Here is a 19,166-nt window from a genome sequence, read left to right on the forward strand (position 1 = left end):
AAAGTTTGTCTACAGCAGATAATTGGTCTTTTAACATTAAGACGGACTTCAGAGCCATCTTTTGACAAAGGCGAACAGTGTTTGGAAGTTAATACTGCATTCCAGTGAACCAAGCCATTGGTGTCCTGTGCAATTGTGGATGTAGAATTCTGCTGTCTACAGGATTCAAGTGTAACCATTTGTTAACTGTACTGAAGGTGTGTCCTTTATGAAGAAAGTGTTCCAAATTAAAAAAAGCTGCTGAAGTGTGTACGCTTTTCTCGTCTTTCTACTCTGCCTTCTGCCACAGGCCTCCACTGCAGTAACTGTGCCATGGCCCCAGGGTAGGTGATGCTTCCCAGACTAAGCCCAGGGAGTTTTCTGAAGGAAGCAGCAATGCTTTTCCACACTACTGAGCTAGCTGTGAGTATTACACTGTAATAACTTAAGGTTTAAAATAGCCTACTGCACAATCTCCTTCCAGGAGAAAAGCAAAAAACACAGCATGTAAGGAATCTTATCAAAAGTATTTTAATTCATAGTTATCTTTACAAAATAATAAAGAAAAGGCATATTGTCCATCTTACAAATGTTAAATTATACAAGGGGAATTACCAGAGAAAATTAAAGCTCATCCAACTTTTCATTGTAGGTTCATCTTCATGGACGTGTCAGAAGTTCACGTGGCTTCTGATGTCATTGATCTGTTTTACCATTTCCCTTATGTGTTCTCCCCTTCAAGAAAAAGAAATTCAAGTCAAAAAGCTGTAAGTCATTTTTGTTCAAGACCAGTCAGGAAGAAAAATAATTTATGTGGTAGAAGCAGAGCATGGGAACACTTTTTGCAAGCGATTTTGTTAATTACAGGTCTTGTACAGACTGCCACAAGATACTCAGACAAAAAGCAGGCTTAAAAGCAGATTTAGTTTAGTAGTAGCATAAGATGGACCAGTGTCACTGTCATAAGCTGGCATGCTTTATGCTTTAGACTATCTCTCCAACCTCCAGCTGGTGCAGCAGTCAGCCCCCTGCCCCCATGCATCGAGGTTAAACTATACCCTACAAACTTGACTAGGACAGCTTACTTAAGTGCCAGGGCTTGAATTCTACGGGAGAATCCAAGCTTTAACTTACTCTTCTTTCAGAACGGTTTGGATGCACTTGCTCTGGTAGGCACTGAGGGTGATGCTGGGTTTTCGTGGGCTAGTACCTTTTTCCATCTTTTTCTGCTGGTATTCCTTCTTCATTTTAACCTAGAAGTCACACACAAAAAGAAGACCTGCAGTCAGCCTTGGTTCTGCCTGCCAGAGTGAAAGTAAGTTGTAGCTACAGAGGTGTCACATTGCAATAAATTCTGATTCTGTTCGGGTTAAAATCAGCTTGCTTTTGCATTCTTCCACAAAGTGGAACCGGGTAGGAGGATGGTTGGACCAGATGGTCTTGGAGGTCTTTTCCAACCTTAATGATTCCCTGACTCTACAAAGAAGAGAAAATTAGCGCTAGGACTGAGGAATGGTGTGGAGACTTTCTTAGGGTTGACACAGGGTTCCAGAGGTTGGTTCTATCTGTATCAGTAATAAGGTTCAGAAGTTATTTTAGCATGATGTTGCTAATTTAATGAAGGCATGAAGCTGCTCTGTGCAGAAGGACTGTATTCTAATTCAGCATGATCATTGTGAATGAAGTGTTATTGATAACCTGCCAGCCAGATATTTTATCTCACCTGTCTGATTGCATTGCTCAAGTGCTGCAGCTGGTCATGTATTGTCTGCAATTCCTTCTTCATATCTTTTTCACTGTCTGATAGCACAGGAAGCTGAGAGTGGAAACTACGAAGTACTTTCTTCATCCTTCATATATAAAGCAAGAAGTGTTGCTGAATTAACTCATCTGTTAGACTAGTTACACTCAGATACCAACAGTCTTCCAACTACCTGTGAAGCATCATTTGTCATCCTTCCTAAGTCTTAGAGGCTCAAGACTCTACTCTCTTCTTTCAGCTAGCCTTACACAGCATTTCTCAACAACAAGCGGACTCAGTACTGAAAGTCACCATTTAGCTAAGAGAATTTCAGCAGCCCAGACTTCCAACAAACCAGTGAGGCACTTTCCTGCCTACTCTGTTCTTCTGCCATGCTGACAAACTTACATACGTAACAGCAAGTAATCTGTGATGAAACGGAGTAGTTAGCACTCACCTATTCATAATATCTTCTTGCTTCTCTTTAGCTTCCTCATACTTGTCAGCCAACCGTTCAGCCATTTCCCGCAAACTTTTCCTTTATGCAATGGAGAAATGGTTGTTTATTTCTTATTTACATGTAAATTAGTCTGTATGTAAAAACAGACAGAGCCTGAAAAAACTGGAGTGGGGAATGCCTAATTAAAGCCATACTGCCTTCTCTTCTCAGATAATTATTTCATACGGGGCCCCTTTTGCATGAAGTTGCATCATTCTGGATTTTGACTTGACAGATGTAGACAGATTATACTCACTTTTCTTCTCGACAGTAATTCAGATCTTCTAGTTGCTTCTTTTTCTGCCCCAACAGCAGCTTCACTCTTAAAAATAAATGTATACATAAAATCAAGCCACCCACAACAATAATCCACCTGAATCTGTATTTAGGCCACATAAAGAAAACACAGAATTAATCAGTACTCCTTGGAGAAGGGAGACCTAAAGCCACTGAGACAGGGGCAGTGTTGAGAATGAACTCTTCCATTTTGGCCCAACTTTAAATAACTTTAAATAAATCAACAACTATAATTGAAAAAAGCAGAGATTTGTTTAATGCAATTTTTCCTTTTAGCAGCTTTGTCAGGATTAGTGCTGAGGTCAAAGATTTCCTCTGCCATGCCCAAGCACAGGCAGACTGAATTCCTTCATCCATACCAAAAAAGCAGTAGTTCATCTCTTTTTACTTTTTTTTTTTAAACACGTTTTACTTGGTTACACTGGTTAGTCCAGCAAAGGATGTTTAGTGCTAGGTACTTCGTGGCATTGTTCCACCAGGACACTGTACAGCACTTTTTATGAGGGATTTTTTCTTACCTTTGCTGAATTTCCTCTTTTGCCAAATCTTGTTTCAGTATATATTCTTCTCTGAACACTTGTGTGGCTCTGCTAAGAAGCTGAAGGCATTCTTCAGGGGGAGGAGCAGCATCTTTATCAGCAGATCTGAATAAACAGGAGAGGTTTTTTTGCAATCCTACTCTTCCCTGTTCCTTGGAATTTAGAGCACTTACAGTAAGGGCTCTGGGGGCTCAGATATGGAAATGAGGGGCACAAGTAAATCCCTCTGCTATAAAGCAGTTTTCCCAAGGAGGAAATCACGAGCTATCTAAAGATGCTTAAAACCCAATGGGACAGCCCTGAACAACCTAATGTAGCACTGCGGTTAGCCCAGCATTGAGCAAAGTGATTCCCTTTCCAGCCTAAAGGGCTACATTATGTGATGCCACGTCTGTACAGAGGCACAGGTCTGCTGCAGAAGCTGCATCCCTGTTACTGCTGTTCAGTCAGGAGCTGATGATGAACACGTGGTGCTCCTAAAGAGTCCTCCCTCTTCACCCTCCCTAGGAAATGGTTTTTACTTACTTCAGGAGCAAGGGATTGGCAGTACTACGCTGCAGGATGCTTCGGATGTGCTTCTCAAACGAGTGCTGTGAGTCAGCCAGGATCCGGAGAGGGGAAGCAGCAAGATCTTTGTCTTCCCTGGTACACAGTAGGGGAGGGGATGCAGGATGGACTGTACTTCTGCCGGAGAACATCAAATATGGAACACTCGTAAGGCTTACACTGCACCAGAGTTTAAGCAGTAGTTAAATCAAAGTAAGGAACTCATCCACTGCGGGATTAACATATTACAGCAGCAAGTCAGAAGTGGTCCAAGAGGAAATATTTCAATTATGTGACAAATCCAGCTTTAGACAGGGTTGGTGGAGCTGAAATCCCCCCATCTTTGGTCATAGCTGAAAAGGTCAAGAATCACAAATATCTTCTTATTTAAAAGTAAGAAAGTAACAAGGCAAGCAAGGATTCAAATAGCAACATGACCCAATCTCTGAAGAGTTTCAGATTTGCAGAATCCTCATATAAAAGTGAACAAAAAGTCAATAATGATGTCAAAATGTAATATTTGTCTGAACCCTCATTAAGTGATACAGATTAGTTATATCCCCTCTAACCACCTTATCAGTACTAAGCAACTACCCTGAGAACACTTAAGTGCTCTGCCAGAGATCGTTCAGCAGGTATGCTTCATTGTGCTTCATCGTGCAGAAGTCCAGGGTGAAAGGATCAAAAGAACAGATGGGGGGAAAAAAAATCTGACTTTTTTATAGGACAGTCATGGACTTCAGTCCAATTAAGACCCACGTACAAGAGCGGCCTTGTAATACACTCGTAGGTATTTGTGATGCAGATCATCGTAGGCCCCAGGATGTCAGAGACTATCCAAAATCCTCTGATAGGAGCAGGTTGCCTGAAGGGAAGAAAACACAAGCATTACTCATTCAAAAAAAAAACAACATTCTTTGTTCCTGAAAGTTGTTGTGCAAGTTCTTTTGGAGAATTTCTATTTATAGCAATCAACTTAAGCCAGACACGTCACAAAGCTAAGAACCACTCTTTTGAAGGAGTCCTGCAAAATAATTCTCGCACCATGCAGTCTGACTGAGTCAGATGTTACCAGGCAAAAACTCATCCATCCTCAGAGAGGGAGCACCGTACAACTTAACTGTGAATCAGAAGCTAAAATCTGCCGTGACCCAGGAAACTTCACCCCCTTCTAGTGCAGGGCACAGACTTCCTCAGAAAAAGACTGCTTCTGCCAGTACACAGGTGCTCTGCGTACCACCTCGTCTGCTCTAAACGTCACTTCCTCAGGTGGAAATTCACACCACTGGATATTTGCCACCTGTACTAACTTAGGGAACCCTTTAGATTAGATGACTGATGTCTACTAATAGAGTATTTTTTTTGTATTTTCAATATGTTTAATACATAGCATTCCACAGAAGTGATCAGGCCATATAGAAGTGAGATGACACAGCCAACAAAAGTATCACATAGCCCAGCCAACGATGCCTCTTAACCCTGATTAGGGTACCTTATGAGCTAAAAAAAAACCAAACTGTTCTATCAAGGCACAGCTTTGTCTTTTAACATGGGTAAAAGGAACACATCGGTGCTCAAGGCTCTTAGATTCATCAGGCCCCAGAGTTTTACTGGGATAGGTAAATGGAAGTGAAAGTTTCTGCTGGTTTGACAGGTAATTTTCAGACACAAAAATTTAGCTCACGTACCTAACTGTGCATTAAGAATCCTGATGCATGAAATGCTTGTTTATATTTATTTGAATTCTGTTAAGCTGATTTCATTATTTTTAATGATAAGAATGCAGCAGAAGATGGCTAATCATAAATATTTTTCCAGAATAACTCACTGATTTGGAAGCAACAGAAAAGGTTTTTTTACCTGCATGGCAATGGTTTTGTACAAAGAATGTGTTCAACAAAGCACTTCTGTTCTGCGCCCAGCTCCTGTAAACTGTCTTTATCTTCTTCATCTGCAAAGAGATTTGTCAGAATGCACACATCCACTGTGCAGGGTAAGGTATTCTCAGTACTGCTCACACGTTCCCCAGCTTGTTACTACCAAAACATAGCTGTTCAGACAGTAATCCCTTTCCCGCTTTCCTCTATGCGCAACAGAGTCTCGCCACTCACCTGAACCAAGGAATTTGTGCAGTTTGTTGATCCACGTCAACCCCACGCTATGGACACCAGCTTCATGTGTGCAGTGGTATCTAGAGGGACATTTTGGATCTGAAATTTAAACAGCAAATGTAGTAAATGGCAATGAATGAAGAAAATCTCATTCTGCAGCTGTGCACTGTTGAACATGTGTACTGACCTATTGTCCGGTCAGCATTAACATCCCGTTGCAAGTACTGCCTAGCACCTACCCACAAAATGAGCTAGGTGCATCAGCCGCATTATTAGAATTCTGCATATAAATCAATTACACTTGCAACGCCTGTTACTAACTCCTCGTGCATTGTTTAGAACTACTTGTATTACACGACATCTGTCTCTATCCAGCAGACTATCAAGGGAAGATCAGTCAATGGCAGCCGACCAGCTTTCAGACGAGCTTCTTGTTCAGAAAGATCCCAACCCTTTGTCATACCCAACCTCCTGCCCCACATGATAGGCTGGTAAACAGACACCAACTCTTCCTTCAGGATCCATCCTCACCGGTATATCACTTGCTTACACGCATAGATCAGCACAGGTGCAACAACTTCAGCTTTCTAATCCACAGCTGAAATAATTCAGTATTTTGTAAACATCAATAATCCAGCCGTGAGTAAACAACAAAGCATGTCCCAGCCTTGCTCTTTCTTTTAGTGATCTGCAATATTTGCCATACTCTACCAGGTCCTATTTACGAAACACAAATCTACCAAATGGCTTTTTGCACATCTGTGGAGAAGCACATGCCCTCTTGCAGATGCACTTTACATCGGGAAGGACGATGAAACACCAGTTACCTTTCTGCCATTCATTTGAATACAGCAAGTGGTTAATAAAAATGATACCAAAAAACCCAAATGGTGGTAATAGGTACCGAATGCTCACACCTACTTCAGAAGCAAGGTTCAGCAGTTCCTAAATTCTTTTATGGCAGCTTCCCTTTTACCCTGCAGATTTTCCACAGCTTTATTGAAGACATCATGCAAATGCTTATTCTAATGCCGCTGTTTGAGACCAACAGTAATTTTAAAATAACTTGATCCTAAATTCATGAAATAAAGCAAGTAAAAGACAACAACCTGAACCCCCACCCTACCTTGATGCAGTTTGATTGGGCAAGAGAAATCGGACTCCAAAGGCTCTTCCTCATCTCCTGAAGCCAGTTTCAGTGCAAGTTCCAGCTCAACACATTCAAACACGTACAGGGAAGGAATAAGATCAGATCTTGGGTCCCATGACTTTTCTGACTGTAAAGAGCATTGAATTCTTCTATGAGTCAGCACTTAAATAGAAATACCAACACAAATAGCAGTAGGAAAGGGTTACATAATATAGGCACGTGTATTAATCGTTACAGAAATTAGTTTAAGTCCCCTTATGTTTTTCCACTTAAAAAGCTTCTCTCTGACATGTGGTTTCTTCAGAAGATCCTCTTTAAAACAGCTCATAGCAAGTTTGATTGAAAACTGCTATACCTGCAGGATACACACAAGCAACATTTAAAACAAAAGCAAAAGAGGATCACGGGGACTGGCTGGAGTAGGAGGAGGACCCACTACTTGGTTATAGAAGAACACAGCTTTGGCACTTGGCATTCACTGCGAGGCATTCACTGCTGCCTTGAACTGTGACTGAGGAAGCAAAATGAACGAGACAAGGTACCTGCTCATCATCCTCTTCTGCATCCAGTACCACGCAGTGATAAAGCATTCCCGATTCAGTGGCAATCACCAGGATGTTTGGAACACAAGGCAGGCAAAGGACAGCACAGGCATCATAGCCGTAATTATCTTCTGCAGCAGGGTGCATGGGCAAAGGGCCGAGCAGCTTGCCAAGATTTCCAGTGCTGGAATAAAGAAGATGTGCTCACAACACTAGGTGTAGAAGGAGAGTTCCCCATGGCTGCCTGCAGGAGTCTGCTGAAGAACAACTATAGAACAAGGATGATTAAAAAAAAAAGAACAAACACAATGGTTTGGAGTTCTAACACACTGTTCTCAGAGTTACGTATACTAGCACTGGCACAAAGAAATGAAACAGATTGGAATACACGAAAAATCAGCCCAGCATCCATTAACAGAGTCCCAGCCAGGTGAAGAGACGGCTCTCCAGCCAAATGTACAAACATACAGGCACCCCATGAAACACAAGGATGAATCCAAGCCTACCTCTGTATCAGGCTGATATACGTGAGGAATGTCTCTCCATTTTCATATAAGATGTACAGCGGGTAAGCCAGCACTTCGTCGCGCCCTCGCTGTCCAAGTATGTTCTTTGGGACTGGCACCAGCGGGCCAAAGTCAAACGCCACCGCAGTCTCTCCCAGTGACGCTGTGTAGGCTCTCCTAGGGACAGGTCAGAACAAAACCTAGAGTCAGCAACGACTGTGAGAACACGAGTGTTTAGCTAGGTCCATCCGTAGGTCGAATTACTTCTGAGCACCTGTCCATCAGTCCTTTGATATATGCTGCTTTCAGCAGCAAAAGCACGCAGGTAACATCCCTCTTAAAAGGCCTCATTTCTGAAATGCACCCACCAGCCAGCACAGTTTCACTGAGTAAGAGGCCCTCAAGTTTCTCCCTCTCGATTAGGCCAAGGAAAAAATAAAAAGATGATCTGTTTTCTGCATTCCCCACTCAACAAGCCTTAAAGATAATGCCTATTTTTCAAATGACTATTCTGACAAACACTAACTGTACAGTTTGTTCCCTCTTTTAGAAAGATCAGGAAAAAAAAATAGTGCAGCTACTGTGCTAGGAAGAAGTTCTAGCACAGAAGAAGTCTGTGACCAGTAAGTCATGAGAAAATTCGTAACACAATTTAAGGTGGATTTATCACTCGTTAAAAACATGACTGAGAACGCAGAGCTTATTCTGTCAAAAGCATTTCAAAATGCAAGAAGCCACACAAACCCTTTGTTGATTGTAAGAGTCTCCTCCTCTGAATCTGAAAGAGTAATCACTTTGATGGGCGTCTGAGGTATCTTCAGGCTGTAAATCCTAGAGGAAAGAAACAGCAGTAATGTTCATGCAGGAACACCAACTGGTATCGGCCAGAAATTCCTCCCATCCTATCTTGTATTGCTGATTCTTGTAAGAAGGACAAAGCACAAATACCTAGCGAAAAATCAGGCACGCCCCAAACGAGAACACAAGCAGGTTTTACCTTATCGTGTTATCTGAAGTCAAGAGCACAATGTGGGGCTCCAACGTCTCGCAGGGATACCACGCGGCGTGCTTCAAAGTCAGAGACGTCGAGCTTGTGAAGAACCTTTCGGCGATGGGAATGGTGCTGAAACACAGAGCAGAAACAGGCCCAGTGACAAGAGTTACCTCTTTGGGCGGGGGCAAGAGCGGCTGAGAGGAGAACCAAAAGGCTCCGTCAGTGTTAGCAGTGGGTGTTAAAGCTGGGCCCTCCCAGCGTTGTGCTGCAAGCCGGCACTGACCCACCTGCAGTTCACCGTCGCCTTCCCACCCTCAAACTCGGAGTTCTTGCCCCAGCGCTTGGGCAGCTCCAGGGCCGTGAGCCCCTTGGTGCCGACGAGCGCCACGTGGTGCTGCGTGGGGCTCAGCAGCGTCTGGTACACCTCAAACAGCGGCGGGTTTATGCATAGCAGCGTCTGACGAGAGAAGTGGGGGTCAGTTAGTGCCAGGGGGGCGGGTGGTCAGTGCTGGGGGGTCTGTTAGTGCTGGGGGGGGGCTGTCAGTGCCACAAGAGGTAGTCTATGCTGGGGGGGGTTGTCTGTCAGGCAGGGCTGGGAGGGTCAGTTACTCAGTCAGCGCTGGGGGGTGCCCACGTCACGGACAACCTCCTCATCTCACCGACCACCCCTGCCCCACGGAGCTGCCCCCACACTCAACTCAAAGCCCCCCCTCACCCTGCCTCAAGTCCCCCCCAACTCACGGACCTGCTCCGTGCCTCAAAAACCCACCCCTTCAGCTTCACGGCCCCTCTTCCCACCTCATGGACCCCTCAAGCCCCCTCCCTGCCTCAAGCTCCGCCCCCCCCCCCCGAACCCCTCTCCCCTGGCAACGGCAAGTCCCCCCTCCCTGCCCCACGGACACCCCCCACCCGCCTCAAGGACCCCCTCCGTGCCTCACGGACCGCTCCCCACACACACTTCAAGCCTCCCCCTGCCCCACAGACCCCTCAAACCCCCTCCCCGCCTCAAAATCCCCCCCACACCTCACGGACCCCCCCCTCCCCGGCCTTACGGACCGCTCGAGCCCCCTCCCCACCCCAAGCCACCCCCCCACACCTCACGGCCCCCCCCCCCCAAGGACCCCCCCGCGCCTCAGCGACTCCCCCCCCACCTCAGGGACCCCCACGGGCACCTCACGGACCCCCCCCCACGCACCCCAAGCCCCCCCCGCCCCACCCCCACCTGGTAATGGCCCAGCGCCGGCTCGGGGCCGCCGAGGCGGCGGAGGCCGATGGCGTGCAGGGCGCCGCTCTCGCCATCCCACAGCAGCAGGTCCCCGTCCAGGCCCAGCAGCAGGTTGCGGCTCAGCGCCGCCCTCGGACCGGCCCCGGGCCGTGAGGGGCCGGCGGCGGCCGCGCGCTCGCGGAGGCGGCCGAGCACGGCGTGCTGCGGCAGGGCCGCGCGCCACTGCTCCGCCGGGCCCCACTCGGCCGCCATCGCCCCGCGCCGCGCGCGCGCAGCCTCCCTCCCCTTCCCCCCGCAGCCAATCGGCGCCGCCGCCGCGCCTCGCGACGTCATCGCGCGCCGCCGCTCCGGACTACAAGTCCCGGCGTGCCGCGCGGCGGCGGGCAGAGCGAGGCAGGCGGCGGGCGGCGATGGAGGAGCCGCTGCGCGGGCACCGCGCGCTGTACAAGGCGCCGGGCCTGGCCGTGCCGCCGTGGAAGGAGACGTACCGCCGGGTGGGTGAGCGCCGCGGGAACCCCGCGGTCCCTCCACGCGCTCCCGGGTCCCTCGGGCGCTGCCTGACTGATCCCCGTGCTCCGCTCCCCCTGCAGCGCTGTGCCGAGAGGCTGAGGAGCGGCCGCGCCAAGCTGCTGGAGCGGTACCGGCGGGCCGGGGCCGGGCATGGGGGCGGCACGGGGCCGGGAGCGCTGCTGGTGCCGGAGGTGATGGAGCTGGAGTGGCGCAGCCTGCAGGCAGCACAGCGAGGCGACGCGGCGCAGGTTAGTGCTCGGGGCCCCCTGCCCGGCCTCCTCCGGCTTCTCCCGACCTTGCCCCAGTGGGGCCGGAGCCGCCTCCCGCAGGGCACTGAGCTGGGGGGGCTGCTCCAGGCCCGCTGGGGGCGGGTTGCGGTGTGTCTGGCTTTCCCCAGTGCACGTCTGTGCAAATAAAGAGGCTTACCAACCAGAAAACTGAGCAGAATGGATTTGCGCTACCATAACAGGTGGAGGTTATGGGAGAATGTAGCCGCTATGGGAGAACTGCTGACTGCTGTGCCTTTCAGATGCTAGAGGACCCCCATGAGCTAGCTGTGCTGGATGAAATCCAACAGGAGTTGATCTTGCAAGGTAACTTCTCAGCACATCTTCTGGCTCCTGTTTGAATTGCACTACTCCTCTCTAGGAGTTCCTGTGACTGCACTTCTCGGTTCTCATAGACCACGTGACAGAGGGGAAGAGCCTCCTTAGAAGTCTCTGTGGCCTCTCTAATGCACTGAAACCCTGTTGGAGAGTTCTAAGAGCTACACAACATTTTAAGGTGTCTGTGAGAAACTATCAAGAGGCTAGCAGAGACAGCACTGTGGTGGCTGGGAACTGTAGGCATCTGTATAAATAAATTCAGTATATTTCTAAAGTGGTGGCTGGAAAGTGTTAAAGTCACCCAGTTGAGATCAGATAAAGGATGAACCATAGGAAAAAAAAATAACAGCAACAGCTTCCTCAAACATAGAAATCTGCTTCAAAGAAAGAAAAGTTAGAAACTAGTGCCTGCATCCAGCCAGCAGCTACGTGTATGCCTCAATGCTGTATTGAGTTTGTAACAGACACCTGAGGATATATATGCGTATATATCTCTTTCAGAACAACTGGTTATAGAAGAATACGAGCAAAGCCTGCAGTTTGATGAAGAATGTCTCAATGCAATGCTTGATGGCTTGGATGCCAGCAACAAGATCATCTGCCCGGTGTGCAGAAAGTAAGAAAGCCCTGAGCACTGGAACAAAATTCTCCGCTCTCTTACAGCAGTTTGTGCTCAGAAACAGGCAAAAGCAGTAGGCAAACAGGCTGTTGTTGGTGTGAATCTCAACAAAACAGAAAAATGAGCAATGTTCTGGCTGTTCAGGTGCTCATTGTATGCTCTTTCTAGGAACACCCTGACTGTGAGTTGTCACTCAGTTTTCTGCCAGTGTGGCTTGTACATCCTTACACAGGTAAGCTGTGCTGTGAGTGATGTCTGAAGTCTGCTGCAAAGAGGCAGCTTTAAGTAAGCTACACAGACAAGAACTTGTGTAAAATTTCTTTTTAACCCCATTTTTCTCAGGGTATGACAGAACAGAAGCTTCGGGCACTTCTAGAAAACACTTTAACAGAACACAGCTACAGGTGCTTTCACAACCCAGAGTTCACAGTTACCGGTGGGATGGAGGAGGAAACAAGTCTCCTCATGACCTGTCCGGTGAGTCAAGTATCAGGATCCTGTCTGACACCAAGTCTTTCTGCCTGGATCCATTTCTAGATTTCATGGGCAGCCACAAGTCCATCGATCCCAGGGGTTGTGTTGCTGTTTCCCCACCCCCTCCCCCCGCTTAAACTTCCTGGAAGTGGTTTTACTTCTGACCACCAGTAACTGTAAAAGAACGAGCTGACTGTCCCAGCTTACCTTCCCTGCTGAATTAGGGGATCTTTCAAGGCTCCCTCTAGCTCAAGCTCACGAGTTCTTACAGCTCTGCTGCTGAAGTTGAATCCCTGTGCGAGCCTACTTGTGCATGCTGTGTCCATGCATGGGGGGTACAGGGTTAGGAGCAGAGCATTTCAAACAGTTTTGAACGTTAATAACTGGCTTTGTACACTACCATAGCTTGTCTGTTCACCTTAACCTTACCTTTTGTAAAGGTCTGTGACTCCTGGACGGTTCTCCTGTAGGCTGGTTCAGCTGCTGCTTTTTCACTGGAAGGACTTCAAGATTAAAAACCCACTCACAGCTGCTACTATCCCTTAATGTAGACACTTGTGTGTGCTGTGTCAAAATACTTAACGAGGCAGTAGTACTGCCTTAACCTGCACTTTTGATGGCACAGCACATGTTTTATAATAAATATACTTAACTTATTTTCAGGCTTCTTGTTGTTTTTAACAATGGTGTTTTTATCAGCGACCTCACAGCTTGCACTGAACTTTAACTTTGTTTTTTGGTTGATGACAGCATTTGTGCTGTATCCTTTTGTTGTTAAAGAACAGATAACTGCCTGCAGGCTTAGCCACAGTTGAGTACTTCACCCAGGACTATTAAAGTATCTCACTGGAACAGCTTCTGTAAAATATGCAATTTCCTATTAAGTATCTGTGGGAACTTAACAATCCTTTTCTCCTTGGGTGGACCTGATTGCCCCTTATCCCTGCTAAGCTTCCCCTTTGCCTTGTCCTTTCCCATGTACCAAACCTCAGTTTTGTTTTAGTCAGTTTCCTCTAAGACAATGGGGTTGCAAAGATGAAACTTCTTGTATGTGACATCTATTTGAACGTTGTTATAATTAATTAGCAAAGACAAATGTGTTCTATTCTACATACATAACTTGCATACATTTATTGCGAGGCAAAAACTGTCAAAATACTGTAACCAAGGCTGGCTGGTGGGTGAGGGGGGATGGCTTATCTCTTATCTCTAAGGCTTCATTTGGGGGTAGAAGGGACCTTAGAGGGATGTTTAGTTCCAGCCCTCTGCCACAGGCAGGGACACCTTCCCCTAGACCAGGTTGCTCACAGCCCCACCACCCTCATAGGAAAGAACTTCTTAAGTCTCCCCTCTTCCAGTTTAAAGGCTTCCTGATAACGAACCTCCCCTATCTCTCCTGTAGCCCCCTTTAGATCCTGGGAGGCTGCTCTAAGGCCATGAAGCCCTCTCTTCTCCAGGCTGACCCCAGCCCCTCTCCATAGGAGATTGCTGACCAGCCTTGTGCCCTCCCCTGGCCTTGCTCCAGCAGCTCCAGCTCCTTGTGGGGGAGTGGCACGCAGTGCTCCTGCTGGGGGGGGGCTCACAGGAGCAGAGCAGGGGCCAGAATCACCTCCCAGCATCACAAGCTGGACAGAACCCTGCTCCTACCTCCAAGGTGCCCAGTCAGGTGCTGCCCAGGCCTTCATAAACAGTTACCAGAACCTTGTTTCTCATTCAGCCACGGTTACGTTAAGCTGAGGCAGCAGTAAGGCAGCGTAACCCTACCCCTCCTTCCTCCCGCACAACTCTGCTGAGCCTTACCAGCCGAGTTACACAATTCCAGCCTAAAAGGTAATCCTGGATAAAATTAACAAGAAACAACCCATGGAGAGGTACAAGTCAGGTGACGTTAGGTGTTCTGACAGTCTCTTCTTATCATTCTGTTCATGGATGCGCTCAAGCTTAATTAGAAGCAGCTCTTTAATGCACTGCCAGCTGGCATGCAGCTCCCAAACATGGCAGAGCACCTTCTGCAGTTCTGCTCTGCCAGCAGGACTTACTGTGACCTTGAGGCAACAACTGGAGACACCAGTTTGAGCAGAAGGCCACAGCTGCTGCCCTGCAGCAATGCTTTTGCCATTAGCAGCCACAGACTTTGAATCATTCTGCTGGAACTGAAGCGTTCCAGCCTCCCTGTGGTATTTTTCTGAAGCAGATGTATTAATACTAATACAACAGGTTAGCGCAGCACCTTCCTATTTGAAACAACTCAAAGTCAGTGTTAGAGAGCCTGAATACTACTCTACAGCGCAGGCTGCCAAGACTTCAGTCATACCCTACTACCACAACCTGCCACAAATGAGATTCACAAACATAATTAGCACAGCCTGGCCAGCAAAATTCCTCCTACAGCCACGACTATGCCGACAGAAAGGCACGCTGTGTGTTTGAAGGTGCTGGAATAGCTCTCCCTGGAGAAACCTGGGACAGCACACACCAGCTCTGCAGAAAGCTTTGCTAACACCATCACCGGCCTGGACCCAAACATCATTGTTACGGAAACTCTCTGGTCAGCACAAAGAAGAGAGACCACCCGTTTTCAGTGACTCGTTGAACAGACTTTATTCTTCACATTCATTCTTAATTGTATGAAAACCACCAGGCAGGGTGAGGCAATTCTACACAGTAATGTCTGAGAACTTGATCTGGGCAGCAACATAAATACAAAACCCAAAATACAAGTGAGATTCCTCACTCTCCCATGATGCTCACTTCCAAACTCAAAGGTACTTACTCTCCATAGCTGTCGGGAAGATACGTTTGGGTATTGCTGGCTGGAGCACTGCAGTGTAATGCCCACAGCTGAAGATTAGTTTCCTAGCCTAACTTACTGACATTTGACAAAGCTTTTAAGGTCTTCCAGGAATTTAATGTACTCCTGGTGCTCCAGCGCAGTGCTGAGCTCAATTAACTCATCAGCAAATGTGTTGTCCACTCCTCGATCAGCCAGGAAATCCATTAAGTGATCGTACAGAGCCTGCAAGAGATTGACAGAAAATGTCCTTAGCAGAGCATACCTAGATAGGGGTTGCTTTTGGGATGCCCCGTGGCAGTCGGCATCTCTCGCAGGATGACCAGGCTGCCGCCCTCAGGAGACCTCTGCACCTCCCCATCCCCTCCTCAGCCGGGCGAGGGGCCTGGAGGAAGGGGACATCGAAACTTGGGTGTATAAACCCAAGGCCAGCAGCACGCGCAGGCTGCACCTTGAGGTTGATAAACAGCCTCTAGGGCCAGGAGATAAAGGATGTCAAAGGCAATGCATAGCGAGCTCTGCCTCTCCCCTCTGCATAGTGCAATGGCCTTGGGGGTAAATTGTTCTAGCAGTATCTGGGAAGGGTATCTGATATAACTACTGGTTTGAGAGACTAAATCTTTCACCATCACCGAGTCGTTTTTTCTTGGTTTTAATCCTACTTAACTATTTCAACTGCAGCACCGTGATGCTTGTGGGTTCCCCCCCCCTTGCTCCTCACAAGAACAGATTTGTTACTGCTGCCTGGTGCAGTACTGCTAACTCCTGTCACACCGCCTTTAAACAGACCAGTGACAGCGAGCAAATGATTCCTTTTGGACTTCTGCAATCTGAGTAGATAGTAAATCATACAGATTTCTAAATTAATTTGCTGTCTCAAGTCAGAGAGAGGGGAAAAAGGCAGCGTGGAACATTCTAGAGCACGCCGACCAATTTGAATATGAATGCCTCCTAAAGAGATGCACCCGAGGAGTAAAGCTTTCATCATATGATACATGGCCTCCAACTCAGCTGTAACCTTTCGGAAGCCTGGCATTACGAACAGATAAGCAGATGCCAGATAGCTGGATGTTAGTTCTTAGTGTCACTACTATGAAATCATACGTGGAGAACCTAGGAAACAAAGACACCTACACCTGGTATCTGTAAGCAACACTGTTAAAGTCACAGATGAAAGCAGATTTGACCAAGTGTCAAAGCACCTCTAAAGTGTGTTACAACTGCTAGGAAGTCATCAGCTCACAAAACCTGGAAGAGAATTAGCTTCAGCTTATCGGTCCCAGCGCTGTGTGACTGCTGGGATCACGTAATAATCCTCAGTTTGCAGCGGAACTACTGCCTCGTGGCACGCTGGGAGAAAGCAGGGGAATCTCCAGGGTGACACATCCAGGCCAGGACTCATTCGTAAATCAGGAGCAAATGGGGAGCAGCTGGAGTGCCCCCTGCAGCCTACGGCCATGTCAGCAGCACTTACCCAGTCAAGGGAATCTGTATTGAGGGTGTAATTGGTGTCCTTCCAATCTGCTTCTCCAGTGGGCTGAAAGCTGACCTCCCTGATTGTGAAGATGTCGCTTTCCTCCTCTCCCTCGTGCCCAACCTGAAACAGGAAATGAGATGCAAGACATTCATTAGCTCTAATTACAGGGCACCATCTATCCTGAAGCCTAGAAATACGACACTTCAGGCAAAACCAGGCAAAACCTCAAGACCGGTACTAAAGCTGCTCCTCTCCCCTCAGCGTGTGCCTGAAGACGAGCACACACGTGCCCGAGAACACAGGAAATCCCACAGGAGGCCAGCCTGCCAGCGAGACCTGAGGAAAACCAGCAGCCCGACCTATACAGAGATGTACAAGTCTCTTCTGCATGGTTCTAAATCTGTCCTCAGAAGTTTGTCTAGCCTTTGTCAGCTAACGCTGCTTGCACAAGAGATCTGTTGAGGTTTACAAAATAAACCACAGAGATCAGCCTGAAGCCAAGTTCTCAATTCAATTTTCTCCCTTCCTCCCTCCCTCTTTTCAAATCTCTGCATCTCTTTGCGATGATGCCTCGTACCAGTAAGATCTGCAAGTTACTGCTGCGTAGTATTAGATCTATCTCGTCTGGGCTGTTCTTGTTTACCCCTCTCGAAGTGTCACTCCGTTAAAGAAGCCATGCCTCCCTTCTCTAATTTCACTCAATAAGCTGGCCTACAAGCAGCTGATCAGAAAGCCAGGTCAGGACGTAAGGAATGCAATGGAACATCTCCCCAGAGTTTATCCTTGCGAAGATAAAGCCTCTGACTTAAAAAACAGGTAAAAGGAGACTGCGTTTTCTGCAGATTCAGGAAACCAAGAGACTATAACCAGCAGTTAGACCCAACAGTGGCACAATTAATTACACTGCAGTAAAAAGCAGGAAATGCCTGTGCAGCGAGCCACAAGCCAAAGCTGGCTACAGCTGACACAGGAGCAGCTCGATACTCACCTCATCTTCGGGATAATGGCAGTCAAGAACAAGGGTCTGTTTTGTGTCATCTTTAACTACTTCCACAACAAAGTTTGGAGTTGATGTAATATCAGGCTAAATAAGAAAAAAGTTGTAATCAGCACTGGAGTCTGAACACGAGCCCAAGGGACCGCAGCCCAGCCCAGCGCCGCCGCGCATCGCCCCCTTCCTGACGTCCCTTCAGCCTCCTTCCCCGGCCTCTGACCGGACCTGCACAGCCTCCCCTCCCCGAGGTCTCTCAGCTCTTTCTCTGCTCCGCATCTGGTCACAGCAGGAGAAGTCACTGGTCACAGTGCTCGCTCAGCACCAGACACTGCAGATCAAGCCACCAGCTTCAAATTCCACCGCTCCTTTACAGTTTTTAGCAGTACTTTGACTAAAAGTCTTATTAAACCGGACTGAGATCCTTCTGCCCAGCACCACCGTGCAAGGGCCACCGGAAAAAAGTCTGCATTTTGCAACTTGATACTCCCAAATATCAAGTGTGCGTGGGGGGGGGAACGTAACACTTCCTAGTGTTCCTACCTCCTAGTTCTACCCTTCCTTCTGTTCTACCTTCCCGTGTTCTGCTTTCCCCCTGTGCTTGTACCCACCACGAAAGCTCCCACCAAGGCATAACTTTACCTCCTGCTCATCGGGTTTCTGATCTTCTTGCGTTTCTTCATCAACCGAGGGTGGAATGCTGTTGTTGATGTTGAATGTAACCGTTATCCTTCAAAAGAAACAGCAGTAAGCACTTTAAACACACACACACACACACACCAATTGCGCTTCTCTTATTTAAAATGTTTGCCTCGGGCACAGAATTAGTGCTGACAAATCTGCATGCCCTGAACAAGGCTGTACTGCAGAGAGACACACCCTAACGAAGCGGACTCTTGATTGTTCTTGCGAGCATTCTTCAGGTTTTATTAGACCGAATTTGCTGGTTTTAGGGCAGGAGGAACGGATGGGGGAAGGCCGCGGCGCTCACCTCTCGCCGGCCACCTTCCGGAGCAGCTTGGCCTCCGTGCCGTGCACCTCCAGCTCCCAGCCCCCGGACACCTTGGGCAGCGCCTTGTGCTTCTGGATCTTCTTCTCCTCCTTGATCTCATCCGCCAGGAACTGCGCGAAGGCTTTGTCCCCTGCCAACGGGACGGGGGGGAAATGTCACCGGGGCAGGGGACAGCCCCGGGACCCCCCCCCCCCCCCCCTTCCCCCCTCCACGTGCAGCCCGCGCACGTGTCCGCCCCCCCCGGTGTCCCCCCGGTCCCTTTCCCCCCTCACCCTCCGTGTGGAGGCCGCCGCAGCCGCAGGAGACGCCGCCGGCCGAGCCCCGCCGCGGGCGGAGCAGCGCGGCCCGGCCCCCGCCGCCCCCCAGCTGCCAGAGGGAGCGGGCCGGGGGCTGCAGCGCGGGGCCGGGCGGGGGGGCGCGGGCCGGGAGGGCGGACACGAGGCGGCGGCGGGGCGGCGGCGGCGGCAGCAGCGGGCGAGGAGCGGGGATGGCGGCGGCGGCGGCGCGCAGGGCCCGTGCGAGCAGCATGGCGGGGAGCGGGGCGGCCGGGAAGGGAGG

At 48.6% G+C, this 19,166-nt stretch overlaps 3 protein-coding genes across 4 annotated transcripts; 1 reads left to right on the top strand and 2 right to left on the bottom strand.

The window, feature by feature from the left end:
• Nucleotides 1-499: 499 nt before the first annotated feature.
• NUP88 (nucleoporin 88) lies at nucleotides 500-10,419 on the bottom strand. The gene is made up of 17 exons (XM_080562887.1): nucleotides 10,127-10,419; nucleotides 9,192-9,361; nucleotides 8,908-9,033; nucleotides 8,655-8,741; nucleotides 7,911-8,087; nucleotides 7,405-7,588; nucleotides 6,839-6,989; nucleotides 5,713-5,811; nucleotides 5,462-5,552; nucleotides 4,365-4,466; nucleotides 3,581-3,739; nucleotides 3,035-3,160; nucleotides 2,476-2,541; nucleotides 2,178-2,258; nucleotides 1,703-1,829; nucleotides 1,114-1,232; nucleotides 500-714 (listed from the first exon to the last, which is right to left on the bottom strand). The coding sequence occupies exons 1-17, from the start codon at nucleotides 10,379-10,381 to the stop codon at nucleotides 651-653; spliced, it is 2,184 nt and encodes a 727-aa protein (XP_080419013.1). The 5' UTR covers nucleotides 10,382-10,419; the 3' UTR covers nucleotides 500-650.
• Nucleotides 10,420-10,475: 56 nt separating this feature from the next.
• RPAIN (RPA interacting protein) lies at nucleotides 10,476-12,994 on the top strand. Of its 2 annotated transcripts, none has more exons than XM_080562910.1 (7): nucleotides 10,476-10,623; nucleotides 10,720-10,887; nucleotides 11,109-11,232; nucleotides 11,746-11,860; nucleotides 12,032-12,095; nucleotides 12,206-12,340; nucleotides 12,778-12,994. In XM_080562910.1, exons 1-7 carry the CDS (start codon nucleotides 10,540-10,542, stop codon nucleotides 12,805-12,807), a joined length of 720 nt encoding a protein of 239 aa, XP_080419036.1. In that variant the 5' UTR covers nucleotides 10,476-10,539; the 3' UTR covers nucleotides 12,808-12,994. The 2 variants fall into 2 exon arrangements, with proteins under 2 accessions (XP_080419036.1, XP_080419037.1); XM_080562911.1 differs by having other exon boundaries at nucleotides 11,169-11,232.
• Nucleotides 12,995-14,912: 1,918 nt separating this feature from the next.
• Nucleotides 14,913-19,166, bottom strand: C1QBP (complement C1q binding protein). Its single transcript, XM_080562903.1, has 6 exons — nucleotides 18,881-19,166; nucleotides 18,588-18,738; nucleotides 18,239-18,326; nucleotides 17,594-17,689; nucleotides 16,603-16,725; nucleotides 14,913-15,353 (listed from the first exon to the last, which is right to left on the bottom strand). Exons 1-6 carry the CDS (start codon nucleotides 19,134-19,136, stop codon nucleotides 15,204-15,206), a joined length of 864 nt encoding a protein of 287 aa, XP_080419029.1. The 5' UTR covers nucleotides 19,137-19,166; the 3' UTR covers nucleotides 14,913-15,203.

Source organism: Anser brachyrhynchus (genome assembly GCF_964034855.1).
Source record: "Anser brachyrhynchus genome assembly, chromosome: 20".
NCBI lineage: Eukaryota > Metazoa > Chordata > Aves > Anseriformes > Anatidae > Anser > Anser brachyrhynchus.